This window comes from Hylobates moloch, unplaced genomic scaffold (assembly GCF_009828535.3).
Source record: "Hylobates moloch isolate HMO894 unplaced genomic scaffold, HMol_V3 SCAFFOLD_17, whole genome shotgun sequence".
Lineage (NCBI taxonomy): Eukaryota > Metazoa > Chordata > Mammalia > Primates > Hylobatidae > Hylobates > Hylobates moloch.
Genome location: NW_026652292.1, coordinates 82,857,795 through 82,877,785, shown reverse-complemented (window position 1 = coordinate 82,877,785; position 19,991 = coordinate 82,857,795). Strand labels below are relative to the sequence as shown.

The window sequence follows — 19,991 nt, the reverse complement described above, 5'->3', positions numbered from 1 at the left end:
CTTTGGCAGGTGTGTCTTCGGGAAGGAACTTTGCCTGAGAGGATGAGTGATTCCCTGGTGGTTCATTGTGGGGATTTTCCATGGAAAGCCGTGTTCACGTTGTATTCGCTTGCCTTAATGCATTCCTGGTTTTATTTTTCAGTCTCTGCTTTCTATCCGTCAAGATGATAAAGTCGTTTGCCCGAGAACCAAAGAAGTCTTCCACTTCTCACAAGCCGAGAAGGTGTACATCATGTAGGCCCCACGTCGTGAAGCGCACGCCTCGGGGACGGGCTGCAGCGGGCAGGGAGGCCACACCTTCCCCCTGTCCCACGCTCCAGCCTGCCTCGGCGTTTCTGTTTCTTGCGACCAAAGATCAGTGAGCAACGATAAATACTCTTAGGAAGAGAGAAAATAAGGTTTAATAAGTTTGTACTTGAAAACATTTTGATTGGTAGGATTTTGTAACACGTCAACCATTTGATGCTTCTGAAAAGTACTTTCAATTTGCGAAGGAAACTTTTCTTTAACGACTGACCTAAACATCGAGGGAAACTTTAGAACGTTTAAAATATAGGAGTCCGTGATTTCCTTGTGTTTTCAGTTTCTTTCCTTCTGTGAACGATGAGACTTGGAGAATGGGCTGGTCCTTCACCACTTCCTGTTGGCCCTGGCCCGGCCGGGGAAGGTGGCAGCGGCACTGGACTGACCTGCAGTGACCCGCGATGCCGCGCCACGAGGGACACTCACGGCTTCATTCGAGAGCTGCTGCCAAAACGCCTGGCGCTGCCACCGTCGGGCTGGCTTCGAGGACGCCCGCCTGCCTCACGGGCTGTGTCCGCGGGACTGTGTTCATACGTGCGTAGTTTCGATATCACATCGCGGGGCTGTGTTCGTACGTGCGTAGTTTCGATATCACACCCTCCGTGTGCCGCCTTACTTCCTGCTTTGAGAATGTATAACGTGGAAATCCACGGGACCAAGTTTCTGCAGAGGCCTTGCCGGATGGTTCCATAACTGTAGAGTCTAATTACTATCCATTACAGAAATTAATCGTTCAGTTGAAAGAAGTACTGATGACTTTTCGAAACAAATGAACCATCGTAGTTGACAGAGAACCATATCGTAGAGGTTTGTAGTTAGCGCTTATTTTTGCATGTTGATGTTGACTAGTTAATAAAATGTAAATGTAAACCATGCGAATAAAATGGTTTTCTATTTCTCATTTCTGTGTGAGCCGAGGCTGCCGTGCGTTTCTAACACCGAGGTTGTGTTCTGCTCCTCCCTGGGGCCCGGGTAGCACGGAGGGCATATGCGTAGCTTCTGGCACCACGGCCACGGGGAGTTGAGAAGCCGGCTGGACCGCACCAGGAGCGCAATCCTCCTCTCGGGCGCTGCCCTGAGGCGTGATGGCCCCAGTGTCTTCAGGCCCCAGCTTGCAGCTGGGTGACTCAGACACTGGTTCCTGGGACCCGCAGGCCATTGTCTGTTGTGGGTTGGGGCTCAGGCTGCAGCCACCAGCAAGCCTGGGCCTGCGGCTTGGGCTGAGGAGGCCTGTGGGCTGTGGCCACTGGCCCTTCCCCCCACCGCCCACCCCTGTTCTCTCCAGCACCCCATCCCAGCTCCTGTGGCCAGCCTGGCGCCCCTTAGCCCGTCTCTTACTCCATGGTGGCTGCCCTGGACCCTACACAGCGCCCAGCTGGAACCCCCCCATTCCCACGTGCCCTTCTTTGGAGTGCCCATCCCCAGGTCAGCCCTTGGCCGAAGCAGACCCTGTGGCCCCACCGCCACACGCACTGCTCCCCGGGCTCCACCGTCCTCACGTGCAGGGGCATTTCTTGCCTTGTGTCCTGTTCTTTCCTTTTTAACTCGAGTAGAACATACTGGAGCACACACATTGTAAGTTCACATAACGAATTTCTGTGTAACATGCATGTAACCACCAGACTGTTCCCAGCCCCTGGCCTTGCCCGGTCAATATCCTGGTCAGTCATCATCGGAGTGGCACACCCCGGCCCTGAGCTCCTCGAACACAGAGCCACATGGTGTGGGTCCATGGCTCAGCGTTACTCGGCTCAGCCCCGGCACGGCAAAGTCTGCGTGGTTACAGGTCTCTTCTCTCCAAGGGAACAAGCACAGCGGCCTGGCCCCTGTCACGCTGGTGGACATCAGGCAGTGTCCAGGTAAAGCTGCCGTGAGCACTCTGGGAGGTGACCCTTGCTGTACACATCATCCTTTTGTGGGGAGATGCCGAGGAGTGCCATTGCTGGGTCACGTGTCCGCTCAGCAGACACAGTTTGCTAAAGGGGTTGCACCCACTTCAGCCCATCTGCTCCACATCCACGCCAGCGAGTGGCACTGGGAGTCTTGAATGTGAGATGTTTTGTTGGTCGTGTTACCTCACTGTACTCTTTCTCAATTGAGGTAAAAATTACATATACCAAAATGCACATATAAGTAAAAGCTACTCAATGGGTCTTAATAAATGTACCTCCATGTGACCACCATGGAAGCCCAGGTATGGAACGTCCCCGTGGCCCCAGAAAGGGACCCCTTGTACCTTCTGAGTTATCCACAACCCCTTTGTCACCATAGGTGAGCTGTGCCTCCATAGGTGTCAGATGGTGGAGTGTGGACACTGGTGGGTCTGGCTTGTTTCACTCCGCAGACGCTTGTGAGGTTCATGCCTGTTGCACGTGTCAGCAGTTCCATCCTTGTGTGTTGCTGAGTGGAGTGATAGTAATCCATGTGTGCACAGACCACAGTGTACACCAGGCTGGAGTGCAGTGGCGCAATCTTGGCTCACAGCAATCTCTGCCTCTCGGGTTCAAGCGATTCTCCTGCCTCAGCCTCCCAAGTACCTGGGATTACAAGTGCACACCATCACGCCCAGCTAATTTTTGTATTTTTAGTAGAGACGGGGTTTCACCATGGTGGCCAGGATGGTCTCCGTCTCCTGACCTCATGATCCGCCTGCCTTAGCCTCCCAAAGTGCTGGGATTACAGGTGTGAGCCACGGCGCCCGGCCTGTATCCATTCTCTTGATGGACATTGGGGTTGTTCCCTATTTGGGGCTATGATGAGTAAATCTCTTGTGCACATTTGTGTGCCAGTCTTCTTGCAGACATTATTTTCATTTCTTTGGGAAGTAATTCTCTGGAAGTAGAATGAACTGAGTCATGGTGTGTTTATATGTTTAACTGTACCACAACTGCCAAAGATTTATCCAAAGTTGGTGGTAGCGTTTTACACTCCAGCAGCAGTGTGGACTCCAGTGGCCCCACGTTGTTGCCAACACTTGGTGTTGTCAAGTTAGCCACTCAGGTGGGTGTGCACTGGGGCCATTGTGATTTTCCCTTGCTTTTCTCTGATGTCTGATTTTGACCTCCCGATGAGCTGATTGTAATTTATATATTTGTCTGTTCATTTTAAACTGCATTATCTTACTGATTTGTAGGAATTCCTCACATACAAATCCTTTGAGGGATATGTGTATTTATACTTTATTGACTGTCATTTGATCAGCAGATTTTCTAAGTTTTAGTGCAGTTCAATTTAGTCTTTTGTGGCTAATGCTTTTCTGTGTTCTAAAAAAAAAAAATCTGCCTATTCCAAGGTTGCAATAATGTATCTTCCAGAAGATTCAGTTTCGGCTTTTATGTTTAAGTCAGTAACACATCTCTAACGTGTGTGTGTTGTGTGAGGAAGAGCCTGAGGCTGATTCCCCACCATCCCATATGTTAACTCTATTGTTCTAACACCATTTGTTAAAAAGACCTTTCTTATCCCAGTGAATAATGTTGGCTCCATTAAAAAAAAAATTCCTGGCTGTGTAAGTTGGGGTTTATTTCTGGACACTATCTTCTGTTAAACTGGCCCTTTAGGTCTATCCTTGTACTAACACCACATTATCTTAATTATTGCAGTTTTAAGGCAAATCTTGAAACCAGGGAGTATGAGTCCTCCAGTTCTGCTTTTTCAAAATGGTCTTGGTGGTTCTAGTTCTGCTGCATTTCCGCGTATGTTTTAGAATCAACTCATCAGTGTCTGCTGAACGCTGTAAAAAGTGTGCTGGGATTGTCACTGGAACTTCAGTGAACCTATCATCCCTATTTGGGGACGGTATTAGTTTGCTTGGCTGCCGTAACAGAAGACCACGGACTAGCGGGTTTAAACAATGGACATTTATTTCTTCACGGTTCTAGAGGAGATGCTGGCAGGGTTGGCTCCCCGTGAGGCCTCTGTTCCCCGCCTGCAGATGGCCCCCTTCTCACTGTGTCCTCTCGTGGTGGACTTCCTCCTGTGCACACACATTTCAGGAGTCTCTTCATCTTACGAGGACAGCAGTCCTATCAGATGAGGGCTCTATCCCTAGAAGCTCACTTAATATTCACCTCTTTAAAGGCCTCATCTCCAAATAAAGTCACATTGGAGGTTAGGGCTTCAACACAGGAATTGGGTAGGCAGCGGCCACAATTCAGTCCATTAACAAGGACTTAATCATAAAAATATTGAGTCCTCAACCCATGAATATGGTATATCTTCCTGCAGACTTAGATCCTTCTCTCATCTAAGATATTGCCACCTCCAGGAGGCAGATCATGAGGTCAGGAGTTCCAGACCAGCCTGACCAACATGGTGAAACTCTGTCTCTACTAAAAATACACAAATTAGCCAGGCGTGGTGGCATGTGCCTGTAATCCCAGCTACTCGGGAGGCTGAGGCAGGAGAATCGCTTCAACCCAGGCGGCAGAGGTTGCGGTGAGCCAAGATCGCGCCATCGCACTCCAGCCTGGGTGACAAGAGTGAAACTCCGTCTCAAAAAAAAAAAAAAAAAAAAGTATTTACAGAACTTTTCATTCCTTTTATAAAGTTTGCCTCATCATTTCCCTTTCATCTGAAGAGCATCCTATAACAGTTCCTGGACTGCAAATCTGCTGGCCATAATTCATGCAGCTTTTGTCTGAAAATGCTTTTATATCACCTCAGTTTTTAAAGGCTATACTGCTGCATATACAGTTCTAGATTGACAGCATTTTTTCTTTTACCACCTTAAAGAGGTTCCATTTTCTTCTGGCTTGCTTTTTTTTTTTTTTTTTTGTGGAGGGGGAGGAGGGGACAAGAAATCCTTGGCTTCTTTGTGCCTGTATGTCATATGCCTTTTTTAATCTGCTTCTAAGATTCGTCACTAGTTTTCTGCAATTTAAGGTGTGCCTTGGGTGGTTTTCTTTGTTTATCCTGCTTGGGTTTTATCATCTCTAAGTTTCCGTTGGTTCTTTCAAAATATCTTTTAGGAGTATCTTCTAATTCTTGGCTGGGCGCAGTGGCTCATGCCTGTAATCCCAACACTTTGGGAGGCTGAGGTGGGCAGATCACTTGAGGCCAGGAGTTCGAGACCAGCCTGGGCAATAGGGTGAAACCCTGTCTCTACTAAAAATACAAAAATTAGCTGGGCATGGTGGTGGGCACCTGTAATCCCAGCTATTTGGGAGGCCGAGACACGAGAATCATTTGAACCTCAGAGGCAGAGGTTGCAGTGAGCCGAGATCACACCACTGCACTCCAGCCTGGGTGACAGAGCAAGACTGTCTCAAACAAAAACAAACAAAAATATCGTCTAATTCTCATCATGGCTTATCTTGGCTTTCTAATCTTATCCAGCATTCAACAAATATTGAGCACCTACTTTGTGTCTGGCTTCATGAAACAAAGCAAAGATCCCTATTTTCAGGGACTGTACGTTTTAGGAGTGAAGAGAAAAAAGTGAATCAGCTAGTAAGACAGTAAGTGTGTGTGACACAGGCCAGAAGCGCCCTGGGAACAAGCGGGGCAGGTTCAGAAAACGGACGGGGGGTGTTGAGCCGGGGAGGCGAGAGGGTGCAGAAGTGTTTGCTCAGGGTGAGAAATGAGCATGGCCAGAAGGAGGTAAGGAGCTCTGTGGATACTGGCAGAAGCTTCCCGGCAGAGAGATCTGCTCCCTGGAGGCCCAGTGTGGCAGCAAGAGCAGGATGGAGAAGTCAACCGATGGGATGTAGGGGGCGGCAAACACAGGCCACGACAGGTTTTGCTTTGCCCTGAGATGGGAGCAGTGGGAGGATTTTGTGTGGTGGAATCCTGTGATCCAACCTTAGACTTTCAAAGGTCCCTCTGGTTGCTGCATGATGGTCTAGGGGTACCAGGGCGCAAGTGAAAGACAAGGTGAAGGCAGTGACCCGCTGCAGGGGTGGCCAGGAATTGGCAGTGGCAATGAGGCAGGGGGACGTGCTCAGATCTGGATGTGTTCTGAAGGTAGGGCTGTCAGGATTTGCAAACCAAATGGGCGTGGAGTGAGAGGAAGAGAGAAGCCCAAGTGAGTCAGGTAATTGGTCCAAGCGAACAGAAGGATGCAGGGCAGTCCAGGCACGGTGCCTCACGCCTGTAATCCCAGCACTTTGGGAGGCTGAGGGGGGGCGGATCACCTGAAGTCAGGAGTTCGAGACCAGCCTGACCAACATGGTGAAACCCCCGTCTCTACTAAAAATTCAAAAATGAGCTGGGCGTGGTGGCGGGCACCTGTAATCCCAGCTACTCAGGAGGCTGAGGCAGGAGAATGGTTTGAACCCGGGTGGCGGAGGCTGCAGTGAACCGAGATCATGCCACTGCACTCCAGCCTGGGTGACAAAGCGAGACTTTGTCTCAAAAAAAAAAAAAAAAAAAAAAGGCTGCAGGGCCATCAGCTGATACAGAGGGCAGTGGACGGGCAGCTTGGTTGTGCTGTTGAGCCTGAGGGCTGAGAGGACACCCCGGGGCAGTGTAAAAGAGACTGGACTTAGCAATTGGTAAGAGAAGTTGGCTAGAGAGGGTTTTGTTAGTATGGGAGAAACGGCACCCTTTTATGCTAATGAGAACTAATAACAACAAAAAAAAACCATGCTGTAGAAGACAGAGAGAAACTGCTGGATGGGTGCCTTGGAGGAAGCCACGGGCCGGGGATTGGGTGCACGGCGCAAGGGGCGCTGAGGGAGGGTCTGGCTGCAGCTTGCTCAGTGAAGCAAGAGGCCGGGTGAGGAAGGGGTGAGGCGCAGGAGCGGCTCGGGGCTGGCTGCAAGCTAGGAGCTGGGGGCCACTGACGCCCAGGGACGGAAGCTGGTGCTGCAGAGAGGGGCAGCGCAGGGAGTCCCTCTTCTTTTCCTTTTTAAAATAATTGCTTTACTGAGATATAACTCACACATCGTGAAAGCCACCCTGTAAAAACACGATTAACAGAGTTGTGAGCTACCACCACTCTAATGCAAGGGCACGCCCATCCCCCCGAAAAAGAAACCCGGGCCCGCCGCCGGCGGCCCCGGCCCTGCACCCAGCCCCGGGCGCCCAGTCGAGCGTCTGCTCTGCGTGGCCTGTGCTGGGCGCCCCGCGAGTGGGGTCCACATCGCGTTCCTCCGGAGCCACGGTTTCCCGAGCCCGGTCTCCAGGTCAGTCCGTCCGCAATCGGCCTCGCACTCCCCTCCGTTCCAGGCTGCGGACCTCGGCGGCAGGACGGACGGCGCCTCTGCTCCTCATTCCGCCCAGGGCCAGCCCAGGCCCAGGGGTACCTGGTATGTATCTGGCGCCGAGCTGGGCTCCGAAGATCCCAGAGCCCGCCTAGGGGTTCCCTTCCCGAGGCCGGAGCGGGGAGGCGCCGCGGGGTTCAGGGCGCCCCGCGCGGGGTGAGCTCGGGGGCGGGGGCCGCGCCCTCCCATCTGGGTCGTCCTCACCGGCCCTCCGCAGGGGAAAGGACCTGGCCGCGAGCCCCCGGGCGGGCGTGGCGTTGAGGCCCAGACCGGAACTTCCTTTCGGCCTGTTTCCCGGCCGGCCCCGCCCCCGGCGACCGCACTTGCGGCCCCTTTAAGGACTTTCTGCGCCCTGCCGCCTCTTTTTTCTCGCGCGTTCCGCTTCCCCCACAGGCTGCCCCGCCCTCGCCGGGAGCGCGCCTACGCCATCGCGCAGACCTCGGCCGCGTCTTTGCGCCTGCGCCTCCTGGGCCGGGGTGAGCCATTGGCTGTCGAGCTCAGGGCACGTGATAGGGGGCGGGGCCTTCACCGGAAAGGGTGGGGCAACGGCGAGAACGGCCGCGTCGAGCGGTAGGTGCAGTCGTCGCCGTGGTGACCCCAGCTCCTGATGCGTGCGGCCCAGGGCCAGCCAATGGCTGTAGAGATCTTGGGCACCTGACAGGAGGCGCGGTCCCCCCGCCGGAAGGGGCGGGACGAAGCGAGCGGCCGCGTCAGCGGTAGGTGGGGGTGTGGTTACGCTGCCGGGCGAGGGTCGCGCCAGTTCAGCACCCGCGGCTCTGCGGGCGCCGGGCAGACACCTGCGGCCGGGGAGTGTCCCGTGTGCCCGAGAGCGCTGGCGGCGGGGCCGGAGGGCGGGCCCTGGGCCGAGTGACAGGCCGCAGCCCCCGAGCACCGTCGAAGCCGGCGCGCCCGCCCGGTGCAGCCGCTGTGCGAGGGCGACCCCGCGTCCCAAGCCTAGCGTGGCCCTGCCGGGCCCCTTCTTTCCCCGGGTAGGGCGCAGCTCCCCCGCCTCCGCCCCAGCCTCGCCTGGCGCTTCCTTCCGGGTCCTTCGGCCTTTTCCTGGCGGTGCGGCAGGCTCTCGCCTCATGCCACCACGCACGCCGCGGTTCTCGGCCCTGGGCCTCCGGGCAGGCTGCCTCCGTTAGGGCCGCCCCTGGTCTCCGGACGCGACTTTCATTGGTCTCAGAATTTCTTGGCTCCTCTTGGCCATTGCAGCCTTGCTGGAGGCTGCTCTGTGGAATCTGAGTGAATAAGAGAAACAGCAGCTGTCACGTTGGGGAAAAGCTGATTCGGACAGTGCCACTTTCCGCAGTGCCCTTTAACGCACGACACTCAGTGCAGCGTCCCACACACATGGGATTGTAGAGGTCCCGAGTTTTAGGTTCACTTTTAAAACTGTGATCACCGCCGTAAAGGCCTTGCTGGACACACATATTTCCCAGAGAGGCACCCACAGATGGTCCCCAGCCTCAGGGTCCTCCTGGAGCTTTCGGTTTATAGTGGACTTCAGTAAACACGTTAATAACACCGAGAGCTATAAAACACAGATGGTGATTTAGCATCTCTGCCTTACTTATTTCTAGATATGGATCAGAAACTTTCGAAGTTGGTAGAAGAGCTCACAACTTCAGGAGAACCCCGACTAAATCCTGAGAAAATGAAGGAACTGAAGAAAATTTGCAAGTATGTCTTAGGGTTCAGTAACTCATGGTAACTGACTGGCCCACTGAGCCCAGGACACACACAGGGCCCTGACCTCCTGCCCCCACCTGGGAGAGAACCACCCAAGGGACACACCCAGCACATTTTCTCAGGGCCCTGCAGTACCCAGCTCTGACGGGTGGTCATGTTCTGGGGTCGGGGCGTGTGGCGTTGGGGACCCCAGTGCTCTGCGGTTGGTGCTTCTGTTCATTCCCGTTTGTGTGGTCTGGAGCACGCCACGTAGGAGTTCTTGAGTGCACATATGTGATTTAGAGAGAAACGTGCGTCTTCTTCTTTGCTGTTGGATTCTTCGAAGGGAGAGAATAGAGCTTGCTGGTGCGCGAGTTGGTCCATCGCCTTTAGGGTATGTCCACCTCTGTTCACTTCCTCCGAGGAAAACGCCGGCCGGGATCTCTGCGGTCACCCTCAGGCAACCAGAGATTCATGGGGGAAGCAAAACTTCCCCTCGGAGGGTGGAGCATAAGTCGAGGACACTGATTATCCTGTATCCTGCGTTTGTAAAACGGGAACTTATAGATTGTTTATAGAGTGATGGAGTGTTGACATTTTGATAGAAAATTTCAGGTCAGGTTTTGCGGCCTGCGCCAGGAAGTCCAATTCGCAATGGTTTATGTGGGGCCAGGAGCTGGGAATAGGAGCATTCAGGAGGGGCTGGGAGATGTCCCGTGCTCTAGGCGTTCCCTTCCTTCCTGCAGCAGGAGGCACCCAGCTGAACAGTGTGCGTGCCGGGCGGTGTGCGTTGTGCCGGGCGGTGTGTGTTTGTGCCTGGCGGTTGGCGTTGTGCCGGGCGGTGTGTGTTTGTGCCTGGCGGTTGGCATTTGTGCCGGGCGGTTGGTGTTTGTGCCGGGCAGTTGGCGTTTGTGCCAGGCGGTGTGTGTGGCGCCGGGTAACGTGTGTTTAAAGAGCTGGATGGTTTGTGTTTCAGGCTTTGCTGTAATGCCTCAGCTGTGAACACAGCTGTAGATGACGTAGGTGGATAGATGGGCCACGTTCCAGTGAAACTTTGTGAATGAACACCGCATTTGAAGTCTATATAATTTTCACATTTCACCAAGTATTTTTTGTTTGTTTCGACATTCTTGGCTTGTGGGCCACACAGAAACAGGCAGGGGCTGGGGAGCTAGATGTGGCCCTTGGGCAGTAGTTTGCAGACCCTGCTCTAGAAAAGGGGAGAATGCAGATGGGAAGGCAGTGGTGGTCCCTGCCACCCGTGCGTGCAGCATCCCTGCACAGAGAGTCTCCCTCCGCCCATCCTCTGTTTGTGGGGCAGTTGGGTCAGGCCAGCTTGCATCCCCAGGTCTTCAGAGGAGCAGCTGAGCCGCGCCTACCGCCTGCTGATAGCACAACTGACCCAGGAGCACGCCGAGATCCGCCTCTCAGCCTTCCAGATCGTGGAGGAGCTCTTCGTCAGGTCTCACCAGTTCCGGATGCTGGTTGTTTCCAACTTCCAGGAGTTCCTGGAGCTCACGCTGGGCACGGACCCCGCACAGCCTCTGCCGCCCCCCAGGGAGGCAGCACAGAGGCTGAGGCAGGCGACCACCCGGGCCGTGGAAGGGTGGAATGAGAAGTTCGGGGAGGCCTACAAGAAGCTTGCCTTGGGCTACCACTTCTTAAGACACAACAAAAAGGTAGGCGGGCCTGGCCCATTTTTTCAGAGACTCTGGTTACCTGACGTGAGGAGGGCAGACTGTACCAGGGTGAAGATGCGCCTCCTGTTGAACCTGGCATGGCAGGGGCCTGCTTGGCCTTGCCTGAACACCCAGGCTGCCACACCATCCGTGTGGAAAGAGGACAGCAGCTGGGGTCACAGCCTCCCTGAGAGGGGCGGTGCAGCTCTGAGAGGAAGAGCATAAGCTTTATGTGTGGGTGGAGCTGAGGCTGCATGCGTCATTTTTTATGTGTGTGTAGGAGACAAAGGAAAAGCCAAATCCAACTTCTCAGATGCAGCGTTTCCTATGACAGTGGCCCCTGGACTCTGGGACCTGTCCCAACCTTGCACTTTAAGGCTCCACCCGGACCCTACTGTGGGCTCTGGCTAGTGCCTGGCATGATGAAACCCACCAGGATCTGCTGCTGTGGCCTGAACCCAGCCTCATTGCCCAGACCCTACCGTGCCCCTTACCCCACCTGCCACGAAGGCTCAGGCCTCCCCAGTGCAATGACCCAGCCCCACTGGCTTCCCTTTGTGCCCTTGGAGCGCCCTGTCTCCCAGGGTTCATGCTCAGGGGTTGTTTCAGACTCCTGGGTCTAGTCAGCAGCCTCTGCCTGCTAATGGAACAAGCACACTGCTCTCTTACCTGTGAGGTACTTGGGGTGAGAAGTCTCGTTACCTCTTTTAAGTTAGCAGACGTGCTGGCTTTCCCGGGCTCAGACAGCAGAGAGATGTGCATTGTACTTTGTTGTAATGCACTGTGAACAGCTGGGTGTGAGGATGCACACCCACAGTCCCACTGACTCTGGAAGCTGAGGCTGGTGGATCACCTGGTCCTGGGAGCTTGAGTCCAGCCTGGGCAACACAGCGAGACCCCTGTCTCTTAAAAAACCACTGTGAACTTACAGGCGCATACGGCTCTTGGCCACGCGCGGGTGCGGTGTCTTTTGTTAGGCCTACTTGAGCTGTATCTTCCTCGCATTCTGTATAGATGGCTCTAGTTTTTGTTGTTGTTGATGTTGTTTTTGAGACAGGGTCTTGGTCTGTCACCCAGGCTGGAGTGCAGTGGCATGATCTCGGCTCACTGCAACCTCCGACTCCCTGGTCCAAGTGATCCTCCTGCCTCAGCCTCCCAAGTAGCTGGGACTACAGGCGTGCACCACCACGCCTGGCTATTTTTTTTTTTTTTTTGAGATGGAGTATTGCTCTGTCACCCAGGCTGGAGTGCAGTGGCGCGATCTCAGCTCACTGCAAGCTCCGCCTCCCGGGTTCACACCATTCTCCTGCCTCAGCCTCCTGAGTAGCTGGGACTACAGGCACCTGCCACCACGCCCGGCTAATTTTTGTATTTTTAGTAGAGACAGGATTTCACCGTGTTAGCCAGGATGGTCTTGATCTCCTGACCTCGTGATCCGCCCGCCTCGGCCTCCCAAAGTGCTGGGATTACAGGCATGAGCCACTGCGCCTGGCCTAATTTTTGTATTTTAGTAGAGGTGGAGTTTCACCATGTTGGTCAGGCTGGTCTCGAACTCCTGACCTCGTGATCCGCCCGCCTTGGCCTCCCAAAGTGCTGGGATGACAGGCATGAGCCACCATGCCCAGCTTTTTTTTTTTTTTTGAGACGGAGTCTCACTCTGTCGCTTAGGCTGGAGTGCAGTGGCGCGATCTTGGCTCACTGCAAGCTCTGCCTCCCGGGTTCACGTCTGCTGGGATGACAGGCGTGAGCCACCGTGCCCGGCCCCTAGTCTTTATTTTCAATTGCTCAGGTGGATTTTCAAGACACGAATGCCCGGAGTCTGGCAGAAAGGAAGAGAGAAGAGGAGAAGCAGAAGCACTTGGATAAAATTTATCAAGAAAGAGCCAGGCAGGCGGAGAGGGAGATGCAAGGCAAGTGCCCAGGACAGAGGGCCCCCCAGAGGGGCCCACGCCTCTGGGGGTTGCCCGTGGTCCAGCAGTTCATCTTCCTGGCCCCAGGGCCCCGGCCGTAAGGAACCTAGGTTTTGAGACAGGCTAGGTGGAGACGATTCAGGTCAGGCCGGAAGGCATTCTCAGCCATAGGACCCGACTCTGTCCCCAGCACCCTGCAGGGGCCTCCCAGGCCATCCATGCCTCTCCCGCGCCCTCTGGTGGTCACGTTCACCCGCGCCCATTCGCTGCGCGGACCCCTGGGCAGAGATGATGGGCACAGGTGTGCCTGTGGGCAGTAGTCTGAGCCCCAGCCTGGTTGAAGGTCCTGCCACCTGTTTATTTTGTGGCTGCCTTGTCGTTGCCAGCCCCTTCCCAAAACTTCACCGTTTGCTTCTCAGCAGTCAGCCTTTCTTGTGAGGGGCACCACGAGAGTGTGAGGGGGGGGTGGTGTGGGCAGAGGCACGGCCCTGCGTCTTCAGACACATGTGCCCCAGATCCTTCCCCTGACAGACTGTGGTCCCAGGCGTGGCCCCTGCCACAGGCCACTCCTGGGAAACGCAGGCCTCAGGGGAGCTCACAAGGCAGGCAGTTGGGTGCCCAGACAATGAGGAGGCTGCCAGGAGGAAAGCTGGTCTGGCCCAGGAGGTGTGGCATGAACAAGGCTGTTTGTTGCCCTAGCAAGGAGGTGCAGCCGCTTCCTGGGAAGTGCAGGCGGGCTGACCTCCCCTGCGCACTCATGCTCTCCAGAGGTGCAGAGAGATTGCCTTGCAGGCCCAGCTGCTGAGCTGGGTGCTTTAGCAAGCAGTTAAAAAGTGCACTACACGACTGGGCTTGGTGACTCACGCCTGTCATCCCAGCACTTTGGGAGGCCAGGACGGGCGGATCGCTTGAGTCCAGGAGTTTGAAGCCAGCCTGGGCAACATAGCAAGACCCTGTTTCTACGAAAAAGCTAGCTGAGCACGGTATCACGTGCCTGTAGTCCCAGCTAATCAGGAGGCTGAGGCGGCTGGACTACCTGAGCCTGGAAGGTCGAGGCCGGGGTGAGCTGTGATTGCACCACTGCATTCCACCTGGTGCTGAAAAGTGACACCCTGCGGGGAGTGGGCCTCTGGGTGTGGTTTTGGGTGGGCTGGTGCTTTTGCTCCACATGGCGCAGCAAACAGGTGTCTTGATCTTTTGGCAGAAATGTCTGGAGAAATGGAATCCTGCCTGACGGAGGTAGAGAGCTGCTTTAGGCTGCTGGTGCCTTTTGACTTTGACCCGAACCCGGAGATGGAATCCCTTGGTGTGGCTTCCGGCACGTCCGATGCCCTTCGCTCCTCCTGCGCGGGCCAGGTGGGCCTTTCCCAGTCTGGCACCCCTGACCCCTGGGACGGGGAGCAGCCCTGCTGCAGTAGAGACCTGCCTGCTTCTGCAGGCCACCCCAGAGCAGGCGGCGGGGCACAGCCATCCCAGACAGCCATAGGTGACTCCTCGGATGAGGACGAGGACAGCGACCTCGAGGAGTTTGTGCGGAGCCACGGGCTGGGCTCGCACAAGTACACGCTGGACGTGGAGCTCTGCTCAGGTAACTGCCTTCCCGGGTCTTCGCGGCACCGCCCTGCCCCAGCGCCGCCCTGCCCCAGCTCCGCCCTGCCCCAGCGCCGCCCTGCCCCAGCGCCACCCTGTGCCAGCACCGCCCTGCGCCAGCACCGCCCTGCGCCAGCACCGCCCTGCTGCAGCTCCTGGGTAGGCCCCTCCCTCACTGGCACCCAGCCCAGGAGCCTGGGAATGCAGGGGCCTCCCCTGGGGAGCTAGGTCAGGGGTCACCACCAGGTTTTTGCTTTCCGTGTGGCCTCTGCACTGGGATCCCCCTACCCATGCCAGGCCTCTGTGGCCGCAGGGACACTTCTAAGAGCTCATGGCAGCCCCCCCACCTCAGCGAAGCTGTGGGCAGAGCAGGGACCCGCAGGATTGGGGTGAGGTGGGGTCTCGAGGCTGTTGCGGTCCTCAAAGGATGAGGAAGCGCAGGCCTGACCTCCAAGTGACCAAGAGCCCTGGGCGGGCTGTGTGGGCATCCCGCCAGCTCACAGGCCTGTCAGGGTCCCGTGTCACCATGAGGGTCGGGTAGCACCGGCCCTTACTGGGAGGAAAATGTGTTCCAGAAATGGCCACAGGCAGCCTTGGCACTGCAACCTGGGTGGGTGAGGATTGCAGAGACATAGCCACCCCCCAGCCCCAGCTTCCTCCCAAGCCTGCTGCCCCCCTGGGGTATGAGTGGAGGCTGGGGCCCTTTGGGTATGTGCGTGGCTTCAAATCGCTGTCTTTGAGGAACCTGCTTCTTTGGAAGCAGGCACAGCAGGTGTCCCTTCACCAGGGCCAGGAGGCAGCCGGGCTGGGAAGCTGCTGGGAGAACTGATCCTTGGGTCTCAGCTGCCCAGAGGTGCCTCAGCAGTGAGGCTGCAGGCCTGTGTGGGGTGGACACCACCGCTGCCAGCCTGGGCTGTCCTTGCCTGCATAGAGCTCGGCCCTGCGCCGGACACTGAGGGTGCCACGGCGGGGGAAGCCACGGCAGGGCAGAACTGGAGTTGGGGTGTCCAGCGGAGAAGAGCCCAGGGTGGGTGGGGGCTGGTGAGGCTGGGCTGGAGGGGCCTAATCCTGTGGGGTGGGCTGTGGAGGGGAAGGTTCTGTGCCCGTGTTGGGGCGGTGAGTAGAAGAGGCTGTGGGTGTCTTGCCACTCCAGATGGGATGGCTGCAGCCAAGGAGATTGAGACACAGGCGGTGGAGCTGCGTGTGAGGGGAGGCTTTGGTGTTAAGCCACAATGTTCTTTTCTAAGATCATAAAAGATTTTCTTCTCACAGCATCAGGTTTGGGATTCCTGGGGGCAGGCATGGGCGCCTGGCAGGTTCCCCTCAGGCTAGAGCAGCCTTCACTGTGTGGTCCGCTTCTCCGGGGCCTGTGGGAGACGCCGGCCGGCACCCTCTTGTGACCTCTGTGTGCCTCTCCCCAGAGGGCCTGAAAGTGCAGGAGAATGAGGACAACCTTGCTGTCCTCCACGCCGCCCGCGACATACTCAAGCTCATCCGGAACAAGTTCCTGCCGGCTGTGTGCTCGTGGATCCAGGTGAGCCTCAAACCTGGGACCTGTGGGTGGAGGGACGTGTGCAGAGTGCCATGCATGGGGGGTCCCTTTCTTGGGGGGACTGTGGCCTGGTGACTGAATGGCCCCTGACCCGTGAGGGCTCTGTCCCTCACCCGCAGCTTTGTCCTCTGCATCCCAGGTGTGCCAGGGACCCCCCCGGGCCAGTGGACCTGGCGTGTGCCTCCCCACAGGACAGCTTCCCAGGGCCTGCCCAGCCGGCCCCTGAGCTGTTCACACCCCCGTTTCACAGCGATTCACGCGCGTCGGGACCCACGGTGGATGTTTAAAGCGTGCCATTGACCTGAAGGCGGAATTGGAGCTCGCACTGAGAAAATACAAGGAGCTGGACATCGAGCCCGAGGGAGGGCAGAGGCGCAGGGTGAGGAAGGAGGGCAGAGGCGCAGGGTGAGGAGGCAGGCAGCGAGCGGGAAGGGGTCCCAGAGGCCTCAGTGGGGGAGGAGAAGCTGTGGGGGGTTGTGCCCTGGGCCTGTGGGCCTGGCAGACCCCAGCCATACCCCAAGCCCACTCAGCCTCAGCAGGACCTGCTTCCCCAGCAAGGGCTTCCTGTGAGCCCAGGGTCATCGCCATGGCAGAGGGGACAGTGCAGCTGTCGGGTGCTGCCCGGCTGCCGTGTATGGTAGCTGAGCAGAAGTGCTGAGTGCTGCGCGTGCCTCCAGGAAGCCACCAGTCAGGCTGTCCCCCCGTGACTCCTTCTAGGGAGTCATCAGCAGTGCGGCGCCTATCCTGGCAGGCACTGCATCCGCCAGAGGAGAGACTCCTGGCGAGCCCTCAGACGGCCAGGAGGGTCAGTGCAGGCACCGGTGCCCACTTGGGGTGGAGACTTGGGTTACTGTCTGCTGGGCCTTGCGAGGGGCTTGGGAGGGTCGTAGGGGCACTGCACTTCCCTGAGCAAGGAGCATGGGGTTAGAAGGGGGCAGGGCCGCCGCGAAGGGCTTGAGGCTGGAGGGAGGTATGGGGTGCCTCTGGTGGGGTGAAGCTGGGAGCAGAGACTGTCGCATTGGGCGTGTCGGAGCCGGTCGAGGGTGGGGGTGCCCAGCACACTGCTTTGCCGGGGCCTTGAACTGGCTGAGCGTGGAATGGAAATCCGGGCCTCGGTGCCTGGAGGGGCCTGAGAGCTGGGGTCCTCTGCAGATGTCCTTGGCAGCACCCAGCACAGTCAGGCCTTGGGACTGGAGGCACACAGCGGCCACCCTGGGCTCGCACAGCAGTGCTGTCTCTCAGGCGCCTCTCCCTTCAGGAACCCAAGCCCTGAACCCCAACAGCCCTGAGCTCTGACCCCAAACCCAGCCCTGGCCTAGGAGATGGTGGCCCTTTGGCTCTCCCCACTTTAAGGAAAGCTTTGGGGTGGAAGTGACACTGTGCTCCTCACTGAGGAAGAGGTTGGGTCCCACAGCAGCAGACGTGCGGGGCCGTGGAAGTTGGGGGGCGGGGCAGCTCCTCTCGATTAATTGCTGAGCCTGTGGTTTTCCCCAGGTCAGTGGCCCCGCGTCCCCAACGTGGTGGTGTGCAGCTGCCCCAGGGGCCGGCAGAGGGCGAGCTTGCTTTTCTCCTTTAAGTCCGAAACTCTGACTCCCGGAGAATTTATAGTCACGTGGGAGCCCACTGGCCGCGCCGCTCGTGTGTGGCCGCGTTTGTGTGTGCTGGTCAACACCTTGCTCCACGAGGAAATACTTTTGTGAGTTGTCACGAAAATATACTTCTTGCAACGCGAAAGGATGCTGGTCTAGGCTTGGGAGAAAGATGGTGGGTGCCGTCAGCACATCAGGATCTGGGTGAGCCCACTGCCCGCGCCCCGCACACTTGTGCCCACAGGATGGCAGCTGCAGGACCGGGCCCCTATGCCAGCCCCTGTCACCGTTGCCAAGTGGGCTGCGTGGGGGCTGCTGGCTGGGGTCACGGTCGCTTCCCTGTGGCTCACATTGAGGCCCTTTCAAGGTCACTGCCCGTTCTCCACAGCACGGGCGAGGCTTGCTGGAGCCTCACGCTGAGACCCTGCACCAGGCATTGCCCCTGTGCACCTGCCGCCCTGGACTCACCTGGCACGGCTCCTGCAGTCTGCAGACAGTTTTTGTCTGAAGGTGGCCAGTGGGCCTTTGCCTGGCAGTGGCAACCCCTGGGGCAGCTGGCTTATTGGTGAGGGTCCACAGAGCAGAGGGGGGCTGATGGGTGGCATGGTCTGGTCTCATCAGGCCTGGGCCCCTCCAGCTGGCACAGTCCTTTAGTACCAGCAGTAGTGCTGGGGCTGGGGCAGCCAGGTGGCTCTCCTTGGCCTGAGGTTCTGGCAGTGGAACCTTCTGGAATGCCTGGTGCTACCCCTGCCTGCATCTCACAGCTCCACAGCATCTGGGATGGCCCCCAAGTGGGGCCAGCTGGTGGAAGTGAGTCTAGGCAGCCTCCGGGGCTGCTGGCAGCTCAGCCTGCTTGGGTGAGGATGAGGAGCTGCCACTCCCCGAGTCAGGACTCTAATTCAGTGCAGCCGCGGTACTAGTGAGGCCTGCAGGCTCCTGGCCATGGCTCACTTGCACCCACAGCTCCACCTCACCCTGGTGGATGCAGACTCCCCGTGTGTGCCAGGGACCCTGCGTGCTCTTCATGAGTGTGCAGCTCAGCCTGGCCCCTGCCCTGTGTGGGCTCAGGAGTGCTGGCCTCGGGACCTCTGCAGGCTGCGGGCCCCTGCTGGCCGTGCCCTCCTGGAGGCAGCACTAGCTCCTGCTGCCACAGGGCTGCTCAGGGGTGCTATACTCAGGGCCTGGTCTGTGGGGGCCAGGGCCAATAACACGGGTGTGGGCCGGGCCATGCAGGAGGGTACTGGGCAGGGCACGGCCACCTGAAGGACCCCAGCTGCTGCTGCTCCCACCCACCAGGTCCCGGAGACCCCTCCGACACTGTTAGCTGTCTCTGAGCTTCTGAGTGACTCTGACGTGAGCGTCTCACACCCCACATGGTGGAGCCGCCAGCACTGTCCCTCCATGGCACGTGACCCCAGCCCTTGGCACACAGGCAGCCACCCTGACCCAGCGCCCGGGGCCTGCTGCCCTCCCACTGTCCTTGCTCACTCCTGCTGGCCGGGGGCCCACTCACTCCTGACCCATCTGTGTGCGTCCTCTCAAGATCTGAGTGGTGGCACTGGGCGGGGGGTGTCTGCGGCCAGGACTGACGGTGCTTGGAGGGCCCCTCACCCCCTTCGACCACACGGTCCGGCCAGCAGACGTGCCCCAGCTGTGCGTTAGAGCTGGTGAGTGTGCAAGGGCAGCAGGGCCTGTGAGGCTGGATTGAGGATGTCACAGCTCCGGTGGGAAGGGAGGCGCCACACTGCTCCTTTGTCAGTTGAATGGACACTTTCTAGACTCTTCTCCGCAAACTGGTTTTTTTTAAAGCACCGCTCTGAAGTCCTTGGAGATTTTGCTCACGGTAGCTGGAGTGCGAGGAGCTGCCTGGAGATGAAGTGATTGGCGGGCTCGCCTGGCTCAGGTGAGCGTTGCTTCCCAGAATAGATGCTGTGGCACCACTGCAGTATCTGCCCATCTCCTTCCTGGCTCCGCATGGCCGCCACGTCCGAGTGGCGTGTGTGCGGCAGGTGGGGCTGGCTGACGAACGTGGATGTTAATTAGAGCCGTTTTAATTAGAAATTATGAACGAGGTGCTCCTCGTTAATTTTCGAATGAAATTTACAGAGAGTTTAAATCACTTCCCTCCGTGTCTCCCCATTTAGCACGGGATTGGCGTCGTTAACTCCGTGTGTAGAACAGGGCACACTAATTCAATCGTGCCTGATTTCAATATTTTTAGAACTTCCAACAAATGTGTAGGAGATGGGAACATGGAACGCTGCTAGCTGCAGGCAGGAGGCAGGAGCCCAGCCCCGGAAGGCCCTGCCTGTCCTGCGACGGCTCCGGCCGGTGCTCCGGGAGCAGACACCGTGTCTTTCCTTTTTAACATTTCCCACTTGGTTTCTATGTAATACTGTTCTCCTTTTGACACAGATGTTCTGTCTTCAGAAAATACTCACGCTGGTTTGAGTATGTGTGCTGTGCGTTTGGAGTGCCTCTGTGTGGCTTCC

The 19,991-nt window shown here is 57.2% G+C and overlaps 2 protein-coding genes across 9 annotated transcripts in view; both read left to right on the top strand.

The window, feature by feature from the left end:
* Positions 1-1,204, top strand: part of MAEA (macrophage erythroblast attacher, E3 ubiquitin ligase) — a 63,014-nt gene extending 61,810 nt beyond the window's left edge. For all 6 annotated transcript variants that reach the window (XM_058430323.1, XM_032135661.2, XM_058430324.1 and 3 more), the window contains exon 9: positions 143-1,204. In XM_058430323.1, coding sequence (XP_058286306.1) covers positions 143-238 — 96 coding nt within the window. In that variant the 3' untranslated portion in view covers positions 239-1,204. The remainder of the gene's footprint in view (positions 1-142) is intronic.
* Positions 1,205-6,715: 5,511 nt separating this feature from the next.
* The window catches only part of UVSSA (UV stimulated scaffold protein A), a 43,282-nt gene continuing 30,006 nt past the window's right edge, over positions 6,716-19,991 (top strand). The window contains exons 1-8 of one of the 3 annotated variants that reach the window (XM_032135651.2): positions 6,716-6,797; positions 7,474-7,553; positions 9,092-9,191; positions 10,528-10,858; positions 12,648-12,768; positions 13,973-14,356; positions 15,780-15,892; positions 16,161-16,289. In XM_032135651.2, coding sequence (XP_031991542.1) covers positions 9,094-9,191; positions 10,528-10,858; positions 12,648-12,768; positions 13,973-14,356; positions 15,780-15,892; positions 16,161-16,289 — 1,176 coding nt within the window. In that variant the 5' untranslated portion in view covers positions 6,716-6,797; positions 7,474-7,553; positions 9,092-9,093. Of the gene's footprint in view, positions 6,798-7,473; positions 7,554-8,108; positions 8,225-8,266; positions 8,498-9,091; positions 9,192-10,527; positions 10,859-12,647; positions 12,769-13,972; positions 14,357-15,779; positions 15,893-16,160; positions 16,290-19,991 lie in introns of those variants that run through there. The other 2 variants (XM_032135653.2, XM_032135652.2) reach the window with 2 other exon arrangements.